A 21,127-nucleotide genomic window follows, 5' to 3' on the forward strand; every position below is an offset into this window, starting at 1 on the left:
GACCAGAGCACAGGCTGGGGGGAGGGCACAGTGTGCAGAATTTAGGAGGTTGGTCTGCTCTTCACTGTGTCCACGCACCCACAATTCCAAAGTCCTAAGGCTGGCCCATGGCTCAGTGGGAGGGCGTGGTGCTGACAGCACAAAGTAAAGGGTTAAGATCCCCTTACCGGTCATCTTTAAAAAAAAAAAAAAAAAAAGCCCTTGCTAATGAGTCCTCTCTACCACAGGACCTGAGCAGCAGCTCCTCCCCGTCACTTGGCACGTTTTGTCCAAGAACTCTTACTGGAGGCCTGTCCATAATGGAGACGTTCTGGGAACAAGCTGCATGCCACTGGCAGGGACAAGGCAAGCTACAAGGCTGTAGGTTGTCTGATGAATTAGTACCAATGCACACAGCACTTAGAATAAATGTGTGCTAGCATAGAGACGCCTCACAGCGTGGCTGGAAGAGCCGGGGGTCCCAGGGATGTCTTCCTAAGGACACCTCCTATGGGGCACACAGGCCACGACAGGGAAGCCCCCCCCCAAACACCAGGAAGTGGGCAGAGTCCTCATCCCCCTCCCCCAAACAAGACAAAGCAATGAAAGAGAAAACACCTCCGCCGGTTTTGCTTTTTTATTGGGCTGTCTGTGCGTTTGCAGCAGAGTGCTGGTGGAGAGGCTGAGGGCGCTGCACGGGGCGTGACCCACCACACCCCTCTGCAGGGCGGGCGCTCAGCGCAGCTGGGTCGGGTTGTGCCTCTTGCACAGCAGCGCCCGCCTCTTCTCGCGCTCGCGCACGAAGGCGCACAGCCGCGCGGTGGGGAAGGTCACGGGCGCGGACCGGGAGCCGGCTGGGCCTTCCTCCGTCAGCCAAGGGCACTGCAGACAGCTGGCCGCACAGGGCCGGCCCCTGCAGCAGAGGGCGCGCGGGTCAGCAGCAGGGCCCGAGTGAAGGGCGGGGCGGAGGGCCGCGGCGGCGGGACTCACCAGGGCTGGGCGCACAGCGTGCTGCGCAGGAAGGCCACAGCGCCCCCGGACAGTCCTGCGTAGCAGCGGCTCAGCTGGATGAGACCCTTGCGGAGGCTTTTCTGCAGGTCGCGGGTCCCCTCCCAGCTCACCGGATACTCGGCGCTCAGCCTGCGCGGGTGGGGGGGAGGGGGGCGCTCTGAGATCACCCTCAGATGGATGGTGGCCTGCCCCGCCCACCTAGCATCCTCCAGACGGTGCAGGACTCACATGATGAAGGCTGTCACACCGATGGCCCAGATGTCTGTCTGCGGAACGGCTCCCTGGCCCTCCAGGAGTTCTGGGGCTGGGGAGGGGCACACATAGGTGAGCTCAGGTGGGTGGGCACAGGGGTGTAGGTACTGGTGGGTGGGCATATGTGAGTGAGCACAGGTGAGAGGCCAGGTAGGTTGCAGTGGAACTCGGAGAGAAGGTTAGGACAGGACTGGTGGGAAGGGGACTTCCTCCTACCCCCACAGGTCAGATTCCCTTGTCTGCCCCCAAATCACCACCCACACACATACCCATGGTCTCAAGGTAGTCCTTGAACTTCTCCGAGGGCAGCACCTTCTCCTGGCTGAGGCTCTGTGCATTGCCCAGGTCCACAACCTTGAGCAGGTTGTACTCAGTGACGATCATGTTCTCGGACCTCAGGTCCAGGTGCAGGATGCAGTGGGCATGTAGGTACTGGGTGGCACTGAGCATCTGCCATAGGTAGTCCTTCACCTCAGATTCTGAGTAGGAGGCCCTGGAGGCAGGCATGGCTCAGGCCAGGCCTGGGCTGGAGGGCACGCACACGAGGAGGGACGTGGGGGGCACCAGGACGAGGGCTGTGGGCTGTCAGGGGCTAGGCAAGTAGAGGTGGTCCAGGTCCCCATGGCCCCTCCCCAGAGTCCTGTGTCCCTCTGGCCATTGACCGCAGCCAGCCCAGGCCACCCTCACCTCTCAGCCAGGCAGAGGAGCAGCTCAGGCCCAGAGCACAGCTCCAAGATGAGCACCAGGTGTCGGGGGCTGAGGTAGGCAGCATGCAGCTGGGCCAGGTGTGGGTGGCGCAGGCTCTTGAGGGCCTCGTATTCACGCAGCACGGCCATCTTGTCCTCAGGTCGGTAGGGGATGATCTTAGCAGCCAGCGCCCGCCCGCTGGCCTTCTCCCGGCACTGTCGTACCATGCTGAAGCGGCCCCTGGGTGAGGGAAGCACAAGGCAGGCTGGTCAGTAGCCCCTTCCAGCACCCTCCCCAACACTCAGAGCAGCAGGGACCCAGCTCAGCGAGGTGGGGGCCAGCAGCCAGATGCATGGGAAGATGCTTTGAGCCCAGTGTGCGTGGGGGCAGAGTGGAGCACGAACAGCCAGCAGCAGGGAGATCGAGGCATGGTGGCCAGCCACCCGCCATCCCCAGAGGCCCCTGCACCTCCGGATCTGCGTCTGGAAGGTGAAGGTCTGTGTGCTGGGGAGGGGCTGGGCCGGCCGCCCCTGGCTACTCTCATCCTCAGAGGCTGTGAGAGGAGGAGCAAGTGACAGGTAAGGGGGCATCCCAGCAGCCCCACCTCACCTGCCTGTCTCTCATTACTCCTTCCCAGGCACCCAGTCAAGTGGCCTTTCTTTGAGGTGCCACGTACTCCGACCTATCATTTCTCAGGCTGGGGGAGGGGGAGAGGGGAGAAGGGGAGGATCACAGCCAGCAGAACAGCCATCACGAGTGACAGTGTGTGTGATATGGCAGAGGACATTCCGGGATGGACCTTGAATAGCAATCTACCTGCTTCCCCTACTGAGCCCACAGCAGACATGAATAATCAATCCCAGTGCTCTTCCACTGAATCCAGAAGCAGTGCCCAAGGAATTCACTAGCAACACTCAGTACGAAACAGGGTAGATTCGTGTGCTCCCCAGCAGGTGAGTAGAGGGGAGTGGGGATGAGAGGGACCCCAGAGTGTGCAGGCTGAGCCAAGAGTGGCTTTCTCTGCCCAAAGGCAGTGGACAGCCTCGAACACCATGGCCAGGAGGGTGCGTGTGCTTGGTGTGCCAGGCACCCCATCCACCTCATCCACCCCCTGCCAGGCCCTGTGCGGGGCTCACCCAGGTGGCTGGGCCCTCCCAGGAGGACCTTCTCCGAGGGGCTGCTGTAGGGGCCCATTCCTGCCTTGCTGACGCATGCTGTCCGGAAGGCATACACACCACCCCGAGAAAGCTTGCTGGTGAGGTAGCAGCAGTCATAGATGTCAGAGGCCAGCGTGGTCCAGCTGCCACCTGTGCCACATGGGAGCAGTGAGGCAGCCAGGCCTCCGCACTCCACATTGAGGGGAGGAGGGTGCAGGGACCGCGCTCACCTTCCAGGCTGCACTGCACGATGTAAGTCACTGGGCCATAGGACTCCACGGGCTTCCAGACCAGCAGCACCCCGTCCGCGTACACCTCCCCGATGTCCGGGCGAGGGGAGGATAAGGGGCGCTCTGCAAGGGGCCGCCCGATGCTCAGCAGCTTCGGGGTGGGCACCAGCTCCCGGGCCAGGTCCTCCCTCACCCATTGCGGCTGCTGGGCTCCTGAGCCCTCCCCCTCCTGGTCCTGTTCATTTGGCGGTCCCATTCCATCAAGGACTGGATGAAGGGGCCAGTGCCTTTCCTGGCCTGGGACTTGGGAGGTGTCTGCCCTGAAGGTCCCCTCCCAGGCCACTCCCTTCCCTAGTGAGCCCCGTGGAGTGGCCCAGACTCTGGTCGAAGGGGTCTTGGCCAGGATGCTCTGCACAGGGCATGTGGGCATCACCCCCTCTGGAAACCGGGCCGGGGGTCCCAGAGCTAGGCCCACAGCCCCCTCTTGGCTGCCCCGGAAGCACGCCCCAGGAACTGTTTTGTGCTTGGGGCTGAACTTTAAACAAGATACAAAGGAAACGGCTTCCTGCATCGGCTGGAGGGACGGGCATAGAGCAGAGTGGGGAGACAGAGTGGCGGGGTCCATGGCCCGGAAAGCTCACTCCTCTCCAGCAGACAGACAAATGGATGGGCTTTCTCCCTGGGGCAGCAGTGTGGACAAACAGGCTTTGTCCCACGCACTGTAACATCAGTAGCCGTGTCCGGTTGTCCTTCCCCTTCTCCTGGCTACACTGCTCCCACTGATCTCTGTGTTAGCCTTTGCAGGCTGCCTGCAGCCTCTTCCAGACCCTGGCCATCCCAGAAGGCGCCCACGGCAGCCGTGTGTGTCATAACCAGGGCTGCTCAGGGGGGACATGGACACCTGGGCACCCCCGGCTGGTGGGAGCTAGCATCAGCCAGCTCACAAAGCCAGAAAAGGTTTCTAGGCATCCCTAGACTGCCTTCCTCGCCCACCAAAACCTCCGGCGTGGCACACCCACCTGCCTTCCGGAGGACACCCACGGTGGCCGCAGTCCCCAGCGTGTTGCTCACGCTGCAGGTGTACACTCCCAGGTCCTCGGCGGTCACCACCAAGATGGTCAGAAGATGGAAATTCTTGAGGGTGGAGGAGATGAGGAGGCGGCTGCTACTCTCCAGGAGGGCCCCATCTGCAGCAGGACAGAATGGGCCTCATGGCCACACCTGGGGCCCCACACACCCCCTCTCTGGGCCTCAGTTTCCCTTTGTACAGCAATGGCAAATGGCTGGGCTTATGATGACCACTCGCCGGCTCTGTCCAGCCCCCTGGGCCCTTGGCCAGGTCCTTACCTTTGCTCCAGGTGGCCTGGGTGGCTGGCTGGGCTAACACTTGGCAGGCCAGAGTCACCGACTGGCCCAGGACTACAGTCTCATCCGAAAGCTCCCTTAGGAATGACGGCGCTAAGAAGGCAGAATGAGATGAGCCTTCAGAGGAGACCTCCAGGCTCGAGAGTGTGGCCTGGACCCCGCAGCAGAGAAACCAAGAGGAGCCTCGCCTGTCCAACCCATCTTCAACAACAACACCACCTCCTCCAGGAAGCCCTCCAAGATTGCTCAGCCCTCGTCTCATCTGGGATGTGATGTAAGCTTGCCGCCCCCCCACCCCCGGCTGTAAGAGGCAGGTCCATGGGAAGCAGGGGAGGGGGGGCCCTGCTCACCTTGGTCCCTGCCCTTCAGACCCGACAGCCGGAAGGAAGCTAGGCCTGGCTTCTTCCTGGGGGAGCCCTTCTTTTCAGGACCTGCAGGAGGAAGAGGCCCGAGGGAGGTCACAGACAGGGGAGGCTCCTCTGGGCAGCACCAGGTGCCCCAGGCTGTAAGGGCTCCCCCGGAACAGCTCAGGTGGGAAGAACTCCGGGCCCACTGTTGCCCACTCCCCAGACCTCCCTGCACAGGGAAAAGGCCGGTCCACGGGGTTCTGTGGAGAACAAGCTAAGCATGCTCGGCAGGCCCCCCTCCCTACCCCTCAGCATCGGCTCGTCCTGGGGAGCTGAGGCCTGTACAGGGGCCGAGGCACCAGGGGGAGGCACTGAGAACTCAGGGCTGGGGAGAGTCCGGGGTCAGGGAGGGTCCAGGGTCAGGGAGGACTCTGGGTCAGGGAGGGTCTGCGGTCAGGAGGAGTCTGGCCTGGGTCAAGTTCTCTCCCCAGGGGACAGCCCACAGCCCTCTCCAGGCCTCCACAGTCATGGCATCAGGACTGCAGCTGTGACTCTGGACTCCTGCATGTGGTGGGAGGCATGGGTGACACTGGTGCACCAGGAAGGGGATCCTGGGGGCTTCCTTCTGTCACCCAAACAGGGTACTGAGCTATCGTTCCCAGGAACAAGAGGGCAAAGTGGCCCCACGGGTGCAGAACGGGGAGGGAGGACTTGCCCGGGAGGACGTGCCCAAAGGTCTCGGGGTGGGGTGAGAGGGGGAGTCACCTTCCGGCCTGCCCTTCAGGATCCGGGAGATGTGGGCCACAGAGGCCTTCACCCTCTGGTGCAGTCTGAGCTCCGCTGGCTCTTCCAGTGGCAGGTACCTCCCGGGGAAGCGGAAGAGGCTGCGTGTGGGGGAGGGCCACTTGCGTTTCCTGCCTATGGTGGCCTCCCGCACCAGGGCCTCCATGTCCTCTGGCTCCTCTGTGATCTCCAGGTTGGCGCGTGGGCCCAGCTCACCCGGCCAGGGCCACATGGCTTCTGGGACCTCTGCCAGCTCCTCCCCGGCCTCAACCTCAGGGGAGAGCAGCTCCTGCTCCTGCTCCGCGGGCTTAGGAACCCTCCTGAAGATCATGAACTCAAAGGGCAGGTATTTGATGTCGTACAGATCAGAGAGGTTGAGGTAAGCGGGATCCACCTCAGAAATATCCAGGGATATGGTGTCAGCTGCCTCTGCGTCACCCGACAGGTCCCGGATCTGCACCAGGGAGACTTGCCCAATGTCCTCCCATGAGGTCAGCTCTGGGGAGGCCCTCAGGGGTACCCTACTGGCCTCAGGCATGGGCCCCACGCTGGCCTGGGGCAGTGGGCTCTCGGCCCTGGCCTCATCCTGCTCCTCTGAGGACTGGGACACAGCCCAGGCCATCCTGGCCCACAGGGGACCCTGCCCCAGCATGCCCCCTGCATCCCCACCAAAGGCAAACGTGCCGTAGCCCGCCACCCCCGCATAACCCCCACGCCACCCCAGGGAGAACTTCCGGGTGGTCGCCTGTTCCTGAGAATGCTGCAGGGTGGGTGTCGAATCAGATGAGCCTCCGGCCTCCTGGGACAAGCCCTCAGCATCCAGAGAGGGGCCAGACTCCATGCCCACCTGGGACACTGGTCCTGGGGCACTGGAAAGGCCTGGCTGTGGCATCCTGGGAAGAGAGCTTTCCTCCAGCTCCACCTTAGAGCCTGGCAGGGGGCTTGCTTGGGCTGGGGAGGGTGCCATTTGGGGATCTCCCAAGAGGAAAGGTCTCGAGGGTGCCAAGAGGGCCTCCTTGCATGACCTCAAAGGGAAAGAGCCAGGGGACTGTGGTGCAACAACCAAGGGAGCCCCACAGCCCTCCTGAGGGGCAGAACCCCCCTCAGGGTCACAGAAAGGGGCTGGCTGCTCCTGATGGCTGTCCTGGGAGGGTGCCTTTGGCTGAGCAGAGCCCGTGTCTCTATGAGTGGATGGAAGTAGCTTCGGCACCTGCAGGGACTCCTTGGGATGCCCCATCTCCCTGGCAGAACCCCCATGAGCCACTCCCGAAGGGGCCAGGAGTGGACACTGTCCCTCGCAGCAGGCCTCCGAGGAGGGGCTGGCGGTGCTGGGTGGGTCATGGTCCAATGAGTGGCTGTGGCCAGGGGCCTCATGGGTTCCAGAGCCAGGCAGCCACAGGACAGTCTCAAAGGAAGATGCTTTGGCCATCGGCGTGGCCTGCTCCTCCTTGGCGGCCTCCTCCTCTAGCACACGGTGCTCCAACAGCGGCTCACGCAGGCCAGGCAGGGCCCCTGCGATGTATCCACCCTTCAGCAGGTGCCGCCGCCGGGCCGGGTGCCGCCTGCTCCCCAGGGCCGGGTCCCTGCGCTCCGGGCCCTCGCCCGCCTGCTGGTAGAACAGACTGCGGATGACGCTGTGCCGGGGCACGCAGCCAGGGGAGGCCGGCGGCCCTGCACCCTGGGGTGACGTGGGCGGGGCTGCAGCTGTGGCCGCCTCCGGTGCACAGGCCTCAGCCTCCTCCGGCAGGCTGGACGAGGGCCTCAAGAAGCCCCGAGGGTGCAGCAGCGGGGAGTGGGTCACCGGGGAGGGTGGCAGGGACTTGGCGCGGGCGAATGGGGCAAGCTCGGTGTCGGAGGAGGAAGAGGAGCTGGAAGAGCTGCCAGCATCTCCGCGCAGGTGCCGGGCCACTCCAAGGGACGGGCTGTCAGGCGGGCCCTGCAGCAGCTCAGGGATGGAGCGCATCACCAGGATGGACTTGTAGCTCATCAGCGAACGCTGGGGACGGCAAGCAGACATAGGGGGTGTCAGGCAGGCGTGGCTGGCCAGGGCAAAGGGCAGGGTGCTCACCATCTTCTGGGTTCCAGAGTGGAAATACAGGAGATATGGAGTCCTCTGCAGCCCAGGGCTCTGTTGTTCTGCCCTGCTCCCTGGTGTGGCTGGGATGTGTGGATGCGTCCCCTCCTGTGCCCTGCCAGTGACTCCTTCCTTCCTCTCTGAGCACACCCAAGGGAGCCCGCCCAGACCCCCAGTAAAGGATGCCCAGCCCCATATCCCTGCACTGCCAGACTTGGCTGATACACATAGCTGGCCCCCCAGGCCTCAGTTTCCCCTTCACTGGCCTCCAGTGCTCCCTCTGTGAGGCAGGCACAGCTCACCTGCCAGCGGCTTCGGGCCAGGAGGAACTTGAGCTGTTTGGTGTTGATGAAGTGGGCCTCCTCTGCTGGCACTGAATTCTGAGGACAGGAGGGAAAGCCACATTGCAGGAGACCCTGGTGCCCTGGTGGGGCCCCTTCCAGGATGGAGCTCCAACTGGGCAGAGTGGCCAGGCCAGCCCCCAGCCCAGAGATCCCATGGGTCCCCTCCCCTCAGCTCTTGCCGGGTCCAGGATACCACAGCCCTCACTCCACGTGCTTGGTGGGGCAGGTCAAAGGTCAGGGGTCAGAGGTGATGGCACCTCCCTGTCCCTGATCTACTGCTGGGGGGTCAGGGGGTAAGCGGGGCACTGAAACGCTGTTCCAATCTGAGGGTCCCAGGACCCCTGGCCAATCCATAGGGACAAACATCCTCTGAGCCCCTATTCTGTGCTAATGCGGCCTGTGGCCCAGGCAGGCCCCTGCCCCTCTTGGCCTCAGTTTCCCTCCCTGCAGAGCACAGGGTAGAGCCCAAACTGGGCCTACTCACCAGGAACCAGGGGTGGGCAAGGCACTGAGAGGCACTGGGCCGGGCCCTAGGGGGAGAGGAAGGCCCGAGTCAGGCCAGGCAGTCAGCTGGCTCCAGGACAGGGCTGACTGGACCCTGGGCAGGGGAAGGACAGGTGTGCACTTACTCTGGGGCCCTCTGCAGTGTGGCCTTGATGAAGTCCTTGGCATCCTCGCTGAGGTGAGCAGCCATGGGGTGGCTCCAAGACACCCGCCCCTCCAGAACATTCAGGAGGGTGGCACGGTCACTCTCACCCGCAAACGGGGATGAGCAGGTCAGGCTGAAAGCAGAGGGAAGGTCCAGCCCTCACACAAGACCCTGACTGGGAGTGGGCTCTGAGCACCATTCCCATCTTGCCCTGAGAATCCCAGCAAGTATCTCAGACTTGCCCACAGAGATCCAGGCTCAGCTTACAGCAAGGATTCAGGCTAAGCCTGGAGTGGGTATCTGGGCTGAGGCTGGGGTGAGGATTCAGCCTCAGGCTCAGAAAGGGACCAAAGGTCAGCACTGGGCAGGCATCCAGCCTTAGCCTGAGGTGGGGATGCAGGCTCAGGCTGGGACAGGGACCCAGGATTAGCCTGGGTGGGTATCTGGGCTTAGGCTGGGATAGGGATCAAGGGTCAGCCTGGGGTGGGCACCCACTTTAGCCTGAGGTAGAGATCCAGGATCAGTCTATACCACCAGAATCCTGAGGGCAGCAATGCATGTTATGAGCAGCCTCTGGACAAACCCCCTAGACCCTGCAGGGAAACAGCTCAGCTCTCTGCCTCGTGACTGGCAAAGCTCCTCTGACGATGGGGTGTTTGTGAGAGGTGTTGGCAAGAATTGCTTATCAGGGTTGGCTGACTGCCTGTTCCCAAGACAGCTGTCCCCTTAGTCTTGGGTCTGTGTCTGGGGAGCAGCTAGCAGTGTGCGTGGCCTCCGTGGGCCTGTAGAGGATGGGTCTCAAGTCGGCTTTGGAGGAGGCAGCTGACCGGGCCCATCTCTGCTCACCTGAGGTAGGAGATCACCCCCATGGCCCTGCAGAAACAAAACCACACTGTGAGACCCCAGGCCTGGCCTACAGGTGAGGGGTCTATGTGCATGGGGGAACAGGGGAGCCCAGGGCTGGAGGAAGGGACAGAGGTTCAAACAGGACCCCTGGTCACTGCTGCTCATGACCCCCAGGGGTACAGGAGAGGGTGGGCTGAGCCACCAAGGGACTCAGTATCCTAAGGGCACTATAGCCCTGCTGGCCTGGCCCACCCACTCACCAGATGTCCGAGGCCTGGCTCACAGGGGTCTGCTGGACGATCTCAGGGGAGACAAACTCAGGGGAGCCATACGTGCTATACTGTGGCTCTGCTGGGGTGATTTTTTGAGCAAAACCAAAGTCACAGATTTTAATGTCTTCCCGGGCAGGATGCACCATCAGGATGTTGGGGGGCTGTCAGGTAGAGTTGGGGTGTCAATGAGGGCCATGCCCTAAGGCAGGTGACTCCCAGGGCTGCCAGATCTGGGGGGAGGGGGCTACTCGGGGGTCCATGAGGCTGGTGTGGGGCAGTGGGGAGCCCAGGGGCAGGTTTTAGCACCAGAGGGGACTGCCTCCCCTCGATCAGGGCCGCACCCCGCCTGAAGGGGCCGCCAGGAGGTAGTGAGCTCCCTGTCCCTGGAGGCAAGCATGCTCAGATGGGGTGGGCCGGGGCCCTCCCGCCCTGCAGGCCCCTGATTCCCACCCACCCCCACTGCAGGTTCTGAGAGTGCAGCGGGGGCAAGCACCTTTATGTCCAGGTGGAGGATGCCGTGGCTGTGCAGGTAATGCAGCCCCTCCACAAGCTGCTGGACGTAGACTTTGACCTGTGGCAAAGGCCAGAGCACAGGTGAGAGCCCTGCTTCAGCTTCCCCTTTCCCCTTCACACCCAGCCTGCTCCCATAGGCAGCACCCGCCTCCTCTCGACTTTGGCACCTGGGACAGGCCCCACAGGGCAGGTGACATGCAAAGCCCTCCTGGACTCTGTGTGCCCAAAGGCCAGGGTGTTCCCCAAAGGTAAGGAGTATTTGGGTGGACTCTTGGCTCTTGGTGTGAAGAAATAGCCTGGGCAAAGCAGGGTGGAGCAGGCAGGGCTGGCCAGGCGTGGTCTGGGCAGGGGACGGGTGAGACTGGGGCACGGGACAGCTTTGAGATGAACGGCTGTGATGTCCCTGCAGATGCTAAGGAGCCACAGGAGGTCTCTGAGCTGGGGAGGGCTGTGTCTGGGGCTGTGTCTGTGGGGAAGAGCAAGAAGCAGATGCGGTCACCTCAGCCTCGGTCACCACACTTTTCTTGAACAGGCGGTCCAGCAGCTCCTCTGATGAGCACCTGGGCTCCCATCAAGGAAAAGCAGTTCTGGGGGTCTGAACTGTAGGTGCATCTGATCCAGGGGTGTGGGCTGATGCTCAGGGTTGGGGTGGGTGAGACAGGGACCCCTGTGGACCCCAGATGGCACCAAGCCTGGAGGAGAAGGGCCGTAGGCAGACACAGGGGTTGAGGCCTCTGGGCGGCAGCAGTGGGAGTGGGGACATCCTGTCCCCTACTTAAGAAGAGGATGCCAATGTAGGGGCGGGTGGGGCTGTGGCCAGCTGAGAGGTTGTCGAGCACATGAGACCCCCCTAGAGACCCTCAGAAAGGGCCCGGTGAGTGGTGAGGTCAGACCCAGAGTGGACTGGGCAGGTAGCTCCTCTGCTGTCTCCAAGAGGCCATCTGCAGAGCAGGAGCCCCTGTACATCCCCATCGAGGACATCTTGGAGCCTTGGGACCAGCCAGGCCTTCAGCACTGCCAGGTGACCCCAGTCAGTGCCCCATGGAATAAAAGCACCCTGCCCAAATCACTAACCTATACCACTGTGAGCTGCAAGAACAGGCGCTGTTTGTTATGTGACATTGCTAACAAGAATGCAGGGAAGCTGAGCAGACAGCTGTCACCACGAACCAGCCAGGCCCGGGGATCCCATGCATGTGGCTCCTCCCAGCCCCATTCTGGGGCCCACCAGCCCCTCCTTGAACCCTCCTTGGGCGCTGAGGGCAGGATACAACTCCAAGACGAGGATAAGAGTCTTCTGGGTCTCAAAGTGGTCCAGCAGCCCAGTGACCAGAGGGTGGCTCAGTGTGGTCAGGATGTCTCGCTCCCGGTATGCCTCAGTCCGAGTTTTGCTCCGCAGGGGAATGAACTTGGCAGCACATGAGATCTTATTTCCTTTGTGCTGTACTCTTTTCACAAAGCCAAACACACCCCTAGGAAGGAGAGAAGGAAGGAGGGGAGCCCGCCGTGGACATGCCATCCCAGGGGGTCCTGGGGCATTCTGGGGAGGTCCCGGGGAAAGGAGGCTGGAGCAATACCTTCCAATCTCCTCCTTGACCTCGTAGAAGGAGTGTAGCTTCCTCCGGTAGCTTTGCTTTTCCAAGTCTGGCTCACTGTCCCCTACAGTCAAAGAGCAGGAAGCAGTCAGTATTGGCAAAGGTGACGTCTACAGTCCCTATTGTCCCCCAACACTATAGTGTTGGCAGGGACTTCTCCCTGGGCCCAAGCCTGTGAGACCCCACCTGCTTGGGTGCCACCCACAGGGACAGAGGATACTACATGGAGCTGAGATCTGTACCTGGCCAGCCCAACTGCAGAGCCCAGGGCTCAGGAGGGGTTGGCCAACTCACCCCCTTGGACCAGCAGCTCCGCCTTGCAGAGCACCTGGCCACCAGCATTGTGGGCCAGGCAGGTGTACACACCAGCGTCGTGCTGGGCCACATCCTTCAGCACTAGGGAGTATGTGGTCCCGTCCTGCTGCTGGCTGAGCTGGGCACTGTCCACGAGCTGGACATTGTCCTGGAGGCACAAAACAGGTGGGGCCACCATCAGCCCACCCTGGGGGACCCTGACACCCATGGGCCACCTCACCCTTCACTGAGCCATGCTTCTAACACATGCTGTATGTCCAGCTCTGTGTCCAGCCTGGAGGGGATGTGGGGAAATGCACGAGGGGGATTGCACGAGGGGGCTGCATTAGGTGGACTGCACAATGAGGATCGCAATGAGGGGGTTGGGGGGTTGCACGAGGGAGACTGCAGGATGGGGATTGCACAACAAGGATTGCACGATGGGGACTGCATGACAGGGATTACATGAGGAGGACTGCACGATGGGGACTGCCTGAGGAAGACTGCATGACGGGGACTGCACAAGAGAAACTGCATGATGGGGATTTCCCAACAGAGATTTCACAACCCCCTCCCCCTGCACCCACCCCCTCACAGGTCCCTCTACTGGCTCCAGCAGGACATCGCCCCCACCCCTGCCCGCCCCACCTGGACCTGCTCCTACCTTGTACCAGGTCACTGTGGGCTGCGGGTTGCCCTCGATGACAGCCTCAAACTGTGCTGTGCCACCTGTCTGTACCTGTACATCCTCAATGGTGACCTGCATAGATGGGGGTCCTGTGGGAAGTGGGGAGAAAACCTGTGGGGAGAGGGTCCCCAAGCTGCACGGCCCTGGGTGCCCGCCCGCCACAGCCCTCCCCATGTGGGAGGCCCTGGGATACTCTCCAGAGCGACAGGGTCCACCTCCCTCTCAAGCGATGGTGTCCCACTCCTGACCACCCAGGCCTCTGACAGTCAGGAAGTGCTTCCTTCCAGCTTAACACTGCCTCTCCTACTGCGACCTCAGTTGGTCAAGTGGTCAGGACGACAGTCAGGCTAGGCAGGCAGAACTTGCCAACCTGAGTTGTCACTCTCAGGGACAGAGTGCCATGAACACTTAGTTTGCCTGAAAGAGGGCTGGGGGGCCCAGGCTGAGTCAGGGCTAGGACACACTGGGCAGCCTCAGCAGGCCCCTCCATGCAAATGTCCCCCATCCCTGGGCATGGTGACATCAGGTGCACATGCCTAACCCAGCTGGGTCCAGTCTCCGTACTTGCGGTGCCCACGTCGATGGCCTGGTACACGTAGGTCCTTTGTGTGGTCTCCGTAACCACTTGGCTGTGGATGTCCCAGAGCAGCTCCCCTGCACCTGCCCTTGGCCAGGATGCGCCCTCCATCCTGGGGTCATGAAGCCAGGTGAGCCTCTGACCAGTGGAGGCCACTGGAGTCCTGGCCCCTGCACTCCCTGGGCAGCCAAGCCTCATGATGAGATGGGGAGCCCCCAGCCTGGCCCTCACTTGGGGGGACTGCAGCAAAGACTCTTTGGGACAGGATGTACAAACAAGGTGCCCCAGTCCTTTGTGAGGTGGGGGTGCCCCACACCTCTCACCTGGATGGTGATCTGTCCTCCCCTGCCCTGCCCTGCCCTGCCCTCAGGGTTGGGGTGGGGTCTGGTAAAGAGTGTGTTCGGGGGGACGTGAGACCACCCCCAACTCATGTCCATATGGCCTGCCCAACCCCGGGATGTCCCCACCGCATGACCTGGCCAGCCAAGGGATGTGGTTACCGAATGGGCACAGTCCGTTCCTGGACCCCGGCACCAGCCGCCGTCTCCTGCTCCAGGCCTTCGTGGGGAATGGGCTGCGGAACCTTTGGGGGCTCAGCTGGTAGAAGACAAGGGACCCAGTGAGATGGAGCCAGGATCGGGGCTGCACACGAGGATGGGTCCCCCGCATCTCCAGGCTGGGACAGGTGGGAGCACTGGCAGAGCAGTGGGCTCCAGCCCACAGCTTGTGTCTGTGCACATCAGCTGCCCTGCAGAGCCCAGATGCCAGGGCACCCTCCTGGGGCCATCAGCACCCCCAGCTGGGCTGACATCAGTATGCAGCAGCCTCTGCCCTCCAGGACATGCCCTGCATGGCCTCGGGAAGCCTCCAGACCATGCTGAGCAGGTGGCTCTATCTCAGCTCCATGAGTGCTGTGGGAACTCCACCGTTCTCTTAGGGCATGAGCAATGTGCGGGTAGGACCCAGAAGGCCAAGGCATCCTCCATTGTGGCTTCTCAGAGGCCAGAATGTGGGGCCCGCCCATGGACAGGTAAGCCCCTTGATGCCCCTCCAACCAGTGTCCGAGGACAGGACAGACGCTGCAGCAGAATGGTTAGAAAAGGACTTAGGACAATGCAAGCTGTGGCACAGGCAGGGCACAGGTGGGGCAGGCAGATGCTGGAGTCAAAAGTGGGGTGAGCAGATGGGAAATGGTGCCTGGGGTGGGGTGGGAGACTATGCTGGTGCCAGCAGATGTGTGCTCCCTCTGTAGTGGCATCAGGCAGGACAAATAAGCCCAGGTTTGTGATGGTGGCTGTGATCCACCAGGGACTGGCCAAGTGACATGTGGGGCAGGCTTGTCTGCTTAGCTGGCGTGTCCCCAGTAGGGTGCACCCTGTGGATGGGACCCTATCCACAGGGGCGAGGGTGAAAGCAAAGGGCAGGGCTGGTCCTTGCCCGCCTCTGCTCATCTGTTGTTCTCTCCTGCGGACACAGGCTTTGGTAACTGTGGGTGGTAATGTCAGAGGAGACAAGAACAGAAAGCTGCCATTCCCTAGGGCCTGAGTGGGGCACCGTGTCCCTTCCCCTGGGCCAGGCCCTGTGCTCAGCCATCCCTGTGACAGGGACATTGGGGCAAATGTGTGCAAATGCAGGGCCTAGAGGGACATTCCTTGGCCCTGTGTGGTCCCAGGGCCCCCGAACTGGGTGGAGGGAGGAGCCTGTTTGTCCAGGCCTGCTGGGCATGTGTACGTGGGGTAAGGGGAGAAGAGCTGAGGAGCCAGCCCTCTCGTCCTGCAGGAGTGGGTGGCCCGCCCACCCACCCCTGACCCCCTTGCCCCCTGACCCCAGGGGGAGGCCAAGGCAGTGGCGTGGGGAGCATGGAGTCTGCAGCATGCCCATCTGCCTGTCGCCTGGACTGCCTGAAATGCTGGCCCAAGCCAAGGATGGGCACCAGGGCTGACCCCTTGGGTCAGAGTGCCAAGGTTAGGGTCAGCATGGTGGGGTTTCTGGGGTCAAGAAGAGCTTTGCGGTCAGCCCCACACTGGGCCTCACCAGGTGCATCCAAGACTCTGGCACCTGGGGGCTGGTGGCCAGCCTCCTGGAGTGTGGGTGGCCCCCCAGGGCTGAGGCTGGCGAGATCCTGTGCAAAGAAGCCTGGAGCCTCAGGGCTCAACAGTCTCCCCAGGACAGATGTGACCTCCTGGTCCACTCGATCCAGGGCGGGGTGGACAGTGTCCTCCACGGCGGCCAGGGATGGAGCGGCATCTGTGGAAGAGGCAAGTTAGCCCACAGCAGGAGAGGCCCAGGGGTCTGTCATGGTCTGTACCCAGGCAGGGGGCTCAGGGGCCTGTCCCAGTCCTCAGAGGCTGCCCAGGTGAGAAGACCCTGGGCTGTCCCCTGCCACCTGCTCCTCAGCTCAGGAGACTGCCTGGAGGTGGAGTTCTATGATATTGAAGGGAGGACTGGAGACCCATGCTGGGAGTGGCTGCTTCCTCTGCCCAGAATCTCAGGGGCTTAGGGCCTGTCTTCCCCCAGGTGGCTTCAGGAGAGCACTGCCTCCTCCAGAGAACTTCCAGGACTGGATACCCACCTCCTGTCCTCACTCTGCCAGTGCCAACCCCACCCTTCATCCTAGGGCTAGCCACTCCTTGAAACTGACACAGAACCCCAAGGTGCAGGCTTACCCAGCCCAAAACCTGGGGACAGCCTGGTGTTAAGTCAAGGGCTGGGGGAAACTCGGGGATGGGTGTCCAGGTGGCCACAGCTGGGGCCCCTTCCTGAAGACAAGCCCCAGCTCCCAGGGCAGCTATGTGCCCTGTGCCCCACCTGATCAGCAGCCTTCTCCCCTCTGCTAATGGTCCAAATCCCCCTCCCCACCACCTGCAGCCTAGTTCAGGCCATGGCACCCCTAACCTGGCCCACGCCCCTTCTCCCCAGAAGCCCCTCAAGGGACCTTTGCCCTCACCCGTTGCAGTCTCCTCAACCCACCTACCAGCCCCCAGTGTGGCCTCACACCTTTGCCACAGGAGTGCCAACCACTCCTGTCCCCAGCAGGTACCCCTGCCCAGAGCCCTCTCCTGCCCCACTGGTGTCAAGCCCCCATGAAGAGGTACTTCTGCTGCACCCCCAGACCCCCAGGCTGGAGAGGCAACCCCTGGCTTCCCTCTACAGGGCGAGGGAACCCACCCTCCCCTTTCTCGCTCTGATGAGGTCCATGCCCCTCTACCCAAACCCCTGCGAGCTGGCCTTGGGGCTGGAGGTCAGAGAGGAGGCTGGTGCTGTCCCCATGACAGGTGCTGAAATCATCCTATATCATCCCTGCCAGGGACAATGGGGTGGACCCCTAGACCCCAAGAGCCCAGGCCCCACAAGGGTCACCATGTCGCCCCCCCAACCCACATCTGTCCTGATGATAGCCCCAGCTGTCCAGAGCTCAGGAAGACCTGCACAACCTCCAGCAGGCTGTGATTAACCATCACTGGCTGTGCTGGTCACACCAAGTACCCCTGTGTATGAACAAGCTGGACCACCATGCTGACACATGCCCACCCAGGGACCCCAAGACAGACACATCAAGGGGGATGTAACCCAGGGGACTTGTACAACCTGGAATGAGATCTCAGAATCAAGGTGGGTAACTCGCAGGGGTCCCTGGACTGCCAGCAAAAAGCAAGAACCAGACAGGAGGTGCAGGGGAGCTGGTTTATTGTGATTACTGAGGTCAACCGACAGGGGCTTCTTCCCACATACAGACCCTATGTCCACCCAGCAGAGAAGGCCCAGGAGGGTCTGCAGAGCTGGGGTGGGGGGACCACTCAGGCCTTGGATGTGGCCTTGGGGAAGCCCCCCACTGAGGGTCTCAGGCCCCCAGCCTGCAGGAAAGGCAGGGCTGTGTGAGGCCTGGCAGCTGGGATGTGGATGGGGCCGGGGCCGGGGCCAGAGCCTGGCAGGACAGACAGGTCCCATGTGGAAGTCCCCCTCTTCTGTCCAGAGCCTGGAGGCTCTTGCCAGCTCAGGAGAAAGCTGCCCAGAGCTGGGATCTTCGAGCCACTCCCAGCCAGGGCTCACTTGCAGCGGCTTCAGCATGTTCTGATGCTGCAGAGGCTGCACAGTCCTCCTGGCTGAAGACAAAGTCCAGTGAGGTAGGAATGGCGCAGGGCAGGCTGGAGCCCCGAGTTGTAGAAGAGCAAGGGGCAGGGGTCCAAGCACATGTGTCCAAGGTAAGTTGAGGTTTCCCAGGGCCTGAGGCTGGCGCCAAGCAGGATCCATCCTTCTCCCTGCTGCCCCTGTGCCATGATAGTGGCAGCATCAGGGGTGTCCTGGCCTTGCCAGTCCCGTGGAGGTGTGCAGCCTCAGCCCTGGGAGGGGCCGGGAGCCTCATCCCCATCGGGGCGGATGTGCAGGGTGACCGTCTCTCCCACCATCCCAAAGCTGACTGTCTGGGTGGAGACCTCTGTTTTAAAGCTGCTCTGGCCACTGCCTGCAGATCGCTGGACATGGGTGCAGAAGGACTGTGTCCAGGGAGTGGTGCCCGCTGGCCCAACCTGGGCCTCCCGCATGAGGAAGGAGACACCCTCAGGGCCACGGACCTGGGGCCCCGCTGGAGGCATCCCCCCAGGCCCTGGCCTGAAGAAGCTAAGTGGGCCTCGGGGACCTGGTGGGCGCCCCACGTTGAGCAGGACTGGCTGCCCCACAGTGGGCTCACTAATCTCTCTCTGGAGCACCGAGACCTCACAGGGTGGGTCGTCGGAGGTGCTGGGCACAGGGCTGCTGCAGCCAAAGGTCTCCCCTTTCTGGGGCACGTAATCTTCCAGGTCAGCCAGGGTCAGCATGCGGCCATTATGTGTGAGGATCTTGGGGTCACGGCCCTGAAGGTCGTCATCATCCTGGGGCTCCTCTGTCATGAAACCACCTCCTTCCCCACCCTCTCCTTCTCCTCCCTCCTCCACCGCAGCACTCTCCTCCTTGAGGGAGGCCCCAGCCTCCTCCAACTCATGGGTGTCCATGCCAGAAGTGGCCCAGTCCACACCAACCCCAGCGTCCATGCGGAAACTGGGGGGCTGGCCACTGCAGACCACACCCGTGCCCTGGGCCTGCGCCTCCTGGGCCAGCAGCGTGTTGTTCGAGTTGTTGGTGTTGGGGTCCTCGGTGGAGGTTCCACCAGGCAGCGTGACGAGCAGCCCTGCCGGGCTGCCAGGCACTTCTCTGGCAGGAGACACACCCCTTGGGCTGGTCTTCTTCACCCGGACTTCAATGGTCTCCTCAACCTCCACCCACTTGGGCTGGGGCTCCACACCCCCAGGCAGGGTTGGAGAGTGGGCTTCAGCCTCTGTCACACATAGTGTGGGCACAGTGGGCTTCCGGCCTGGCTGCACCTCGGGCCTGCGGGGCTGGCTGGTCCCTGGCAGGAACAGCTCAGGGGCCAACAGGCGGGGCCTTGACGGGCTGGCAGAGCGGCGGGAAGGTGAGCGGGATGGGGACTTGCTGGGGGATTGTCGTCGGCCACGGGAACTCTTCACCACAGTGGTTATGGTCTCCTCTCTGAGGGTGGGAGAGGGCCCAAGAAGAGGTGGGCACAGAGACCTGCAGTCTCGACAAGTGCCCGCACCATCAGCACAAGACGGGGATGAGGTTAGTGCAGAAGTGAGCGTGCTGTGAGATTGCACAAAGAAACTCCTACACATGTGCTTGAGCCCTATCTGTAAAACCCCCAGACGACGAACAAGAGACAAAGCACAAAGTCTCATATGGTGAACCCTAGGCTCCAATATGTGGATCTCAAAACAAGAGGAGAGGCACTTGGGGAGGCCCACACCCTGTCACACAGCAGGTGCCTCCCAAAACCAGGTCAAGTCCCGATTGCAATGTCCCCTGTGCTGGTTTCCCCTCCTTGCCCCTCCCATCAGCAGGCTTTGTGCTTTGTATCATGGGGTGAGTGCCTGAGCAAGCTCTGAGATCAGTGCTGCATGCCTCAAAAATCCTCAGTTAGGGACAGGCTGGACAGTAGATGCCACAGGCACATGTGGAGGGGTGAGCTCAGGCCAGGAGGGGTGAGGTAAAGAAGGGTTGTCAGTGCCCTGACCAGCAACCTGTGCTTCCAGCCTCTGGGTCTGGGGGTGTGAGGCCCAGTGGGGCCTGAGGCAGCTCTGGGAAGGCTAACAGGGGAAGCCTGAGCCAGACACCTGGCTCTGAGCTTGGCTCGGCCATCACGAGCCATGTGCCTTCAGATAAGCCCCCTCCCCTGCCTGGTCCCCATCTCCCAAAATGGGAGTAGGGAGGAAGAAAGAAGGCAAAAGTCACAGCTGATTGCCCATGGGTGTGCAATGGTATTGGCCAGGGACTTTGCACACTCTCTTGTCTGACTCTGCAATGAGCCTGGGGGTGAGTATGGCCCCCTTTATAAGTGTGGACAGAGAGGGTGAAAAAAAGCTCCAAATTTGCCTGGGACAAGAGACAGAAGCATACCAGTTAGCCCAGGTCTTCCTCCTTGGGCACCCAGTGTCCCCAACCTTGCAGGGTGCTGAGAGTAAAATGAACAACAGGCAGAGGGCAAGAATATGTTAAGTAAAATACAACCTCCACTGTTATAGGCCCTGCCACCCGCATCTCCCACAGGCTCAGGCAGAGGGACCTGGTGTGCATATGGTGACAGCTGGGGGCCATTGTCAGCTGCCTGCTGTGACTAAGACCTTGTCTCTTATTCAGCTGTCTTCTAACTCAGAAGCAGCTGCTCCCAGGGATGGGCCCAGAGTCATGGCCATCTCTCAGGGTATGCAGAAATTACAGGTCCTTCCTCCTCCAGCCCTCGCCTCCTAAGGAGGAAATGTTATACTCCACTTCACTGATGGGAAAGCTGAGGCTCAGAGACATGGCCTGCTCAGAGCCATAGGCCTGCCTTCCTGCCTCACATCCAGGCTCAGGGACACTAGGCTTGTCACTGAGTCAGAGCCTGACCAAACATCAGGGAACATGGGACAGGCCACATCTTCTGACCTCATTCTACCCAATCTTCTGATGTTGAATGAGTGGAGTGGAGACGGGCAGCTGGATGACTTCTCCTAAATGTTCCCCTACTGCAGAGCTCACTGCTGCCCCACAAGGGCACATGGGCATCCTGCACTGAGGCCAAAAGCACAGCATGTGGGATCACCAGGTGGTGGTGTCTCTCTCCAAGCCCTGTGTCCTTCTGGCGTCCCCTGGCTCTGGATCCCCAGTTCTTATCCCTGTGTGGTTCACTTTTAGGGGCAATTCTGTTCCCATTCCTCAGTCTGAGGGTGGACATTCCTCTTTGCAGGGTGAGGGTTACCTCCTCCTTAAGCCTGGTACAGACTGGACTTCAGGATGCCTCATGAATCCCCCAGTCCACCCTCCCCTAGGACTGAGTTACCTGTGAAGCTTTCCCAATGAGGCTTCCTGGCCCCATCTCTGCTTCTCACTTTTCTCATCCATAAAATGTGGATAGCAGTAATGCTCCCCTCTGGA

General features: G+C 61.6%; 1 protein-coding gene across 25 annotated transcripts in view; it reads right to left on the reverse strand.

The window, feature by feature from the left end:
* Positions 1-602: 602 nt before the first annotated feature.
* The window catches only part of OBSCN (obscurin, cytoskeletal calmodulin and titin-interacting RhoGEF), a 182,985-nt gene continuing 162,460 nt past the window's right edge, over positions 603-21,127 (reverse strand). For 19 of the 25 annotated variants that reach the window (XM_063095249.1, XM_063095241.1, XM_063095247.1 and 16 more), the window contains 26 exons: positions 15,698-15,910; positions 14,164-14,260; positions 13,651-13,775; positions 13,063-13,175; positions 12,399-12,567; positions 12,087-12,168; positions 11,781-11,981; positions 11,009-11,069; positions 10,490-10,567; positions 9,985-10,157; positions 9,725-9,751; positions 8,859-9,011; positions 8,714-8,759; positions 8,188-8,265; positions 5,794-7,807; positions 5,032-5,112; positions 4,664-4,774; positions 4,336-4,503; positions 3,317-3,439; positions 3,066-3,236; positions 2,398-2,482; positions 1,930-2,169; positions 1,512-1,735; positions 1,219-1,294; positions 970-1,119; positions 603-892 (listed from right to left, as the gene is read on the reverse strand). In XM_063095249.1, the coding sequence (XP_062951319.1) occupies positions 715-892; positions 970-1,119; positions 1,219-1,294; positions 1,512-1,735; positions 1,930-2,169; positions 2,398-2,482; positions 3,066-3,236; positions 3,317-3,439; positions 4,336-4,503; positions 4,664-4,774; positions 5,032-5,112; positions 5,794-7,807; positions 8,188-8,265; positions 8,714-8,759; positions 8,859-9,011; positions 9,725-9,751; positions 9,985-10,157; positions 10,490-10,567; positions 11,009-11,069; positions 11,781-11,981; positions 12,087-12,168; positions 12,399-12,567; positions 13,063-13,175; positions 13,651-13,775; positions 14,164-14,260; positions 15,698-15,910 (5,237 nt within the window). In that variant the 3' untranslated portion in view covers positions 603-714. Of the gene's footprint in view, positions 893-969; positions 1,120-1,218; positions 1,295-1,511; positions 1,736-1,929; positions 2,170-2,397; positions 2,483-3,065; positions 3,237-3,316; positions 3,440-4,335; positions 4,504-4,663; positions 4,775-5,031; positions 5,113-5,793; positions 7,808-8,187; positions 8,266-8,713; positions 8,760-8,858; positions 9,012-9,724; positions 9,752-9,984; positions 10,158-10,489; positions 10,568-11,008; positions 11,070-11,780; positions 11,982-12,086; positions 12,169-12,398; positions 12,568-13,062; positions 13,176-13,650; positions 13,776-14,163; positions 14,261-15,697; positions 15,911-17,333; positions 19,187-21,127 lie in introns of those variants that run through there. The other 6 variants (XM_063095263.1, XM_063095262.1, XM_063095260.1 and 3 more) reach the window with 3 other exon arrangements.

Source organism: Cynocephalus volans, chromosome 4 (assembly GCF_027409185.1).
Source record: "Cynocephalus volans isolate mCynVol1 chromosome 4, mCynVol1.pri, whole genome shotgun sequence".
Classification (NCBI taxonomy): Eukaryota; Metazoa; Chordata; class Mammalia; order Dermoptera; family Cynocephalidae; genus Cynocephalus; species Cynocephalus volans.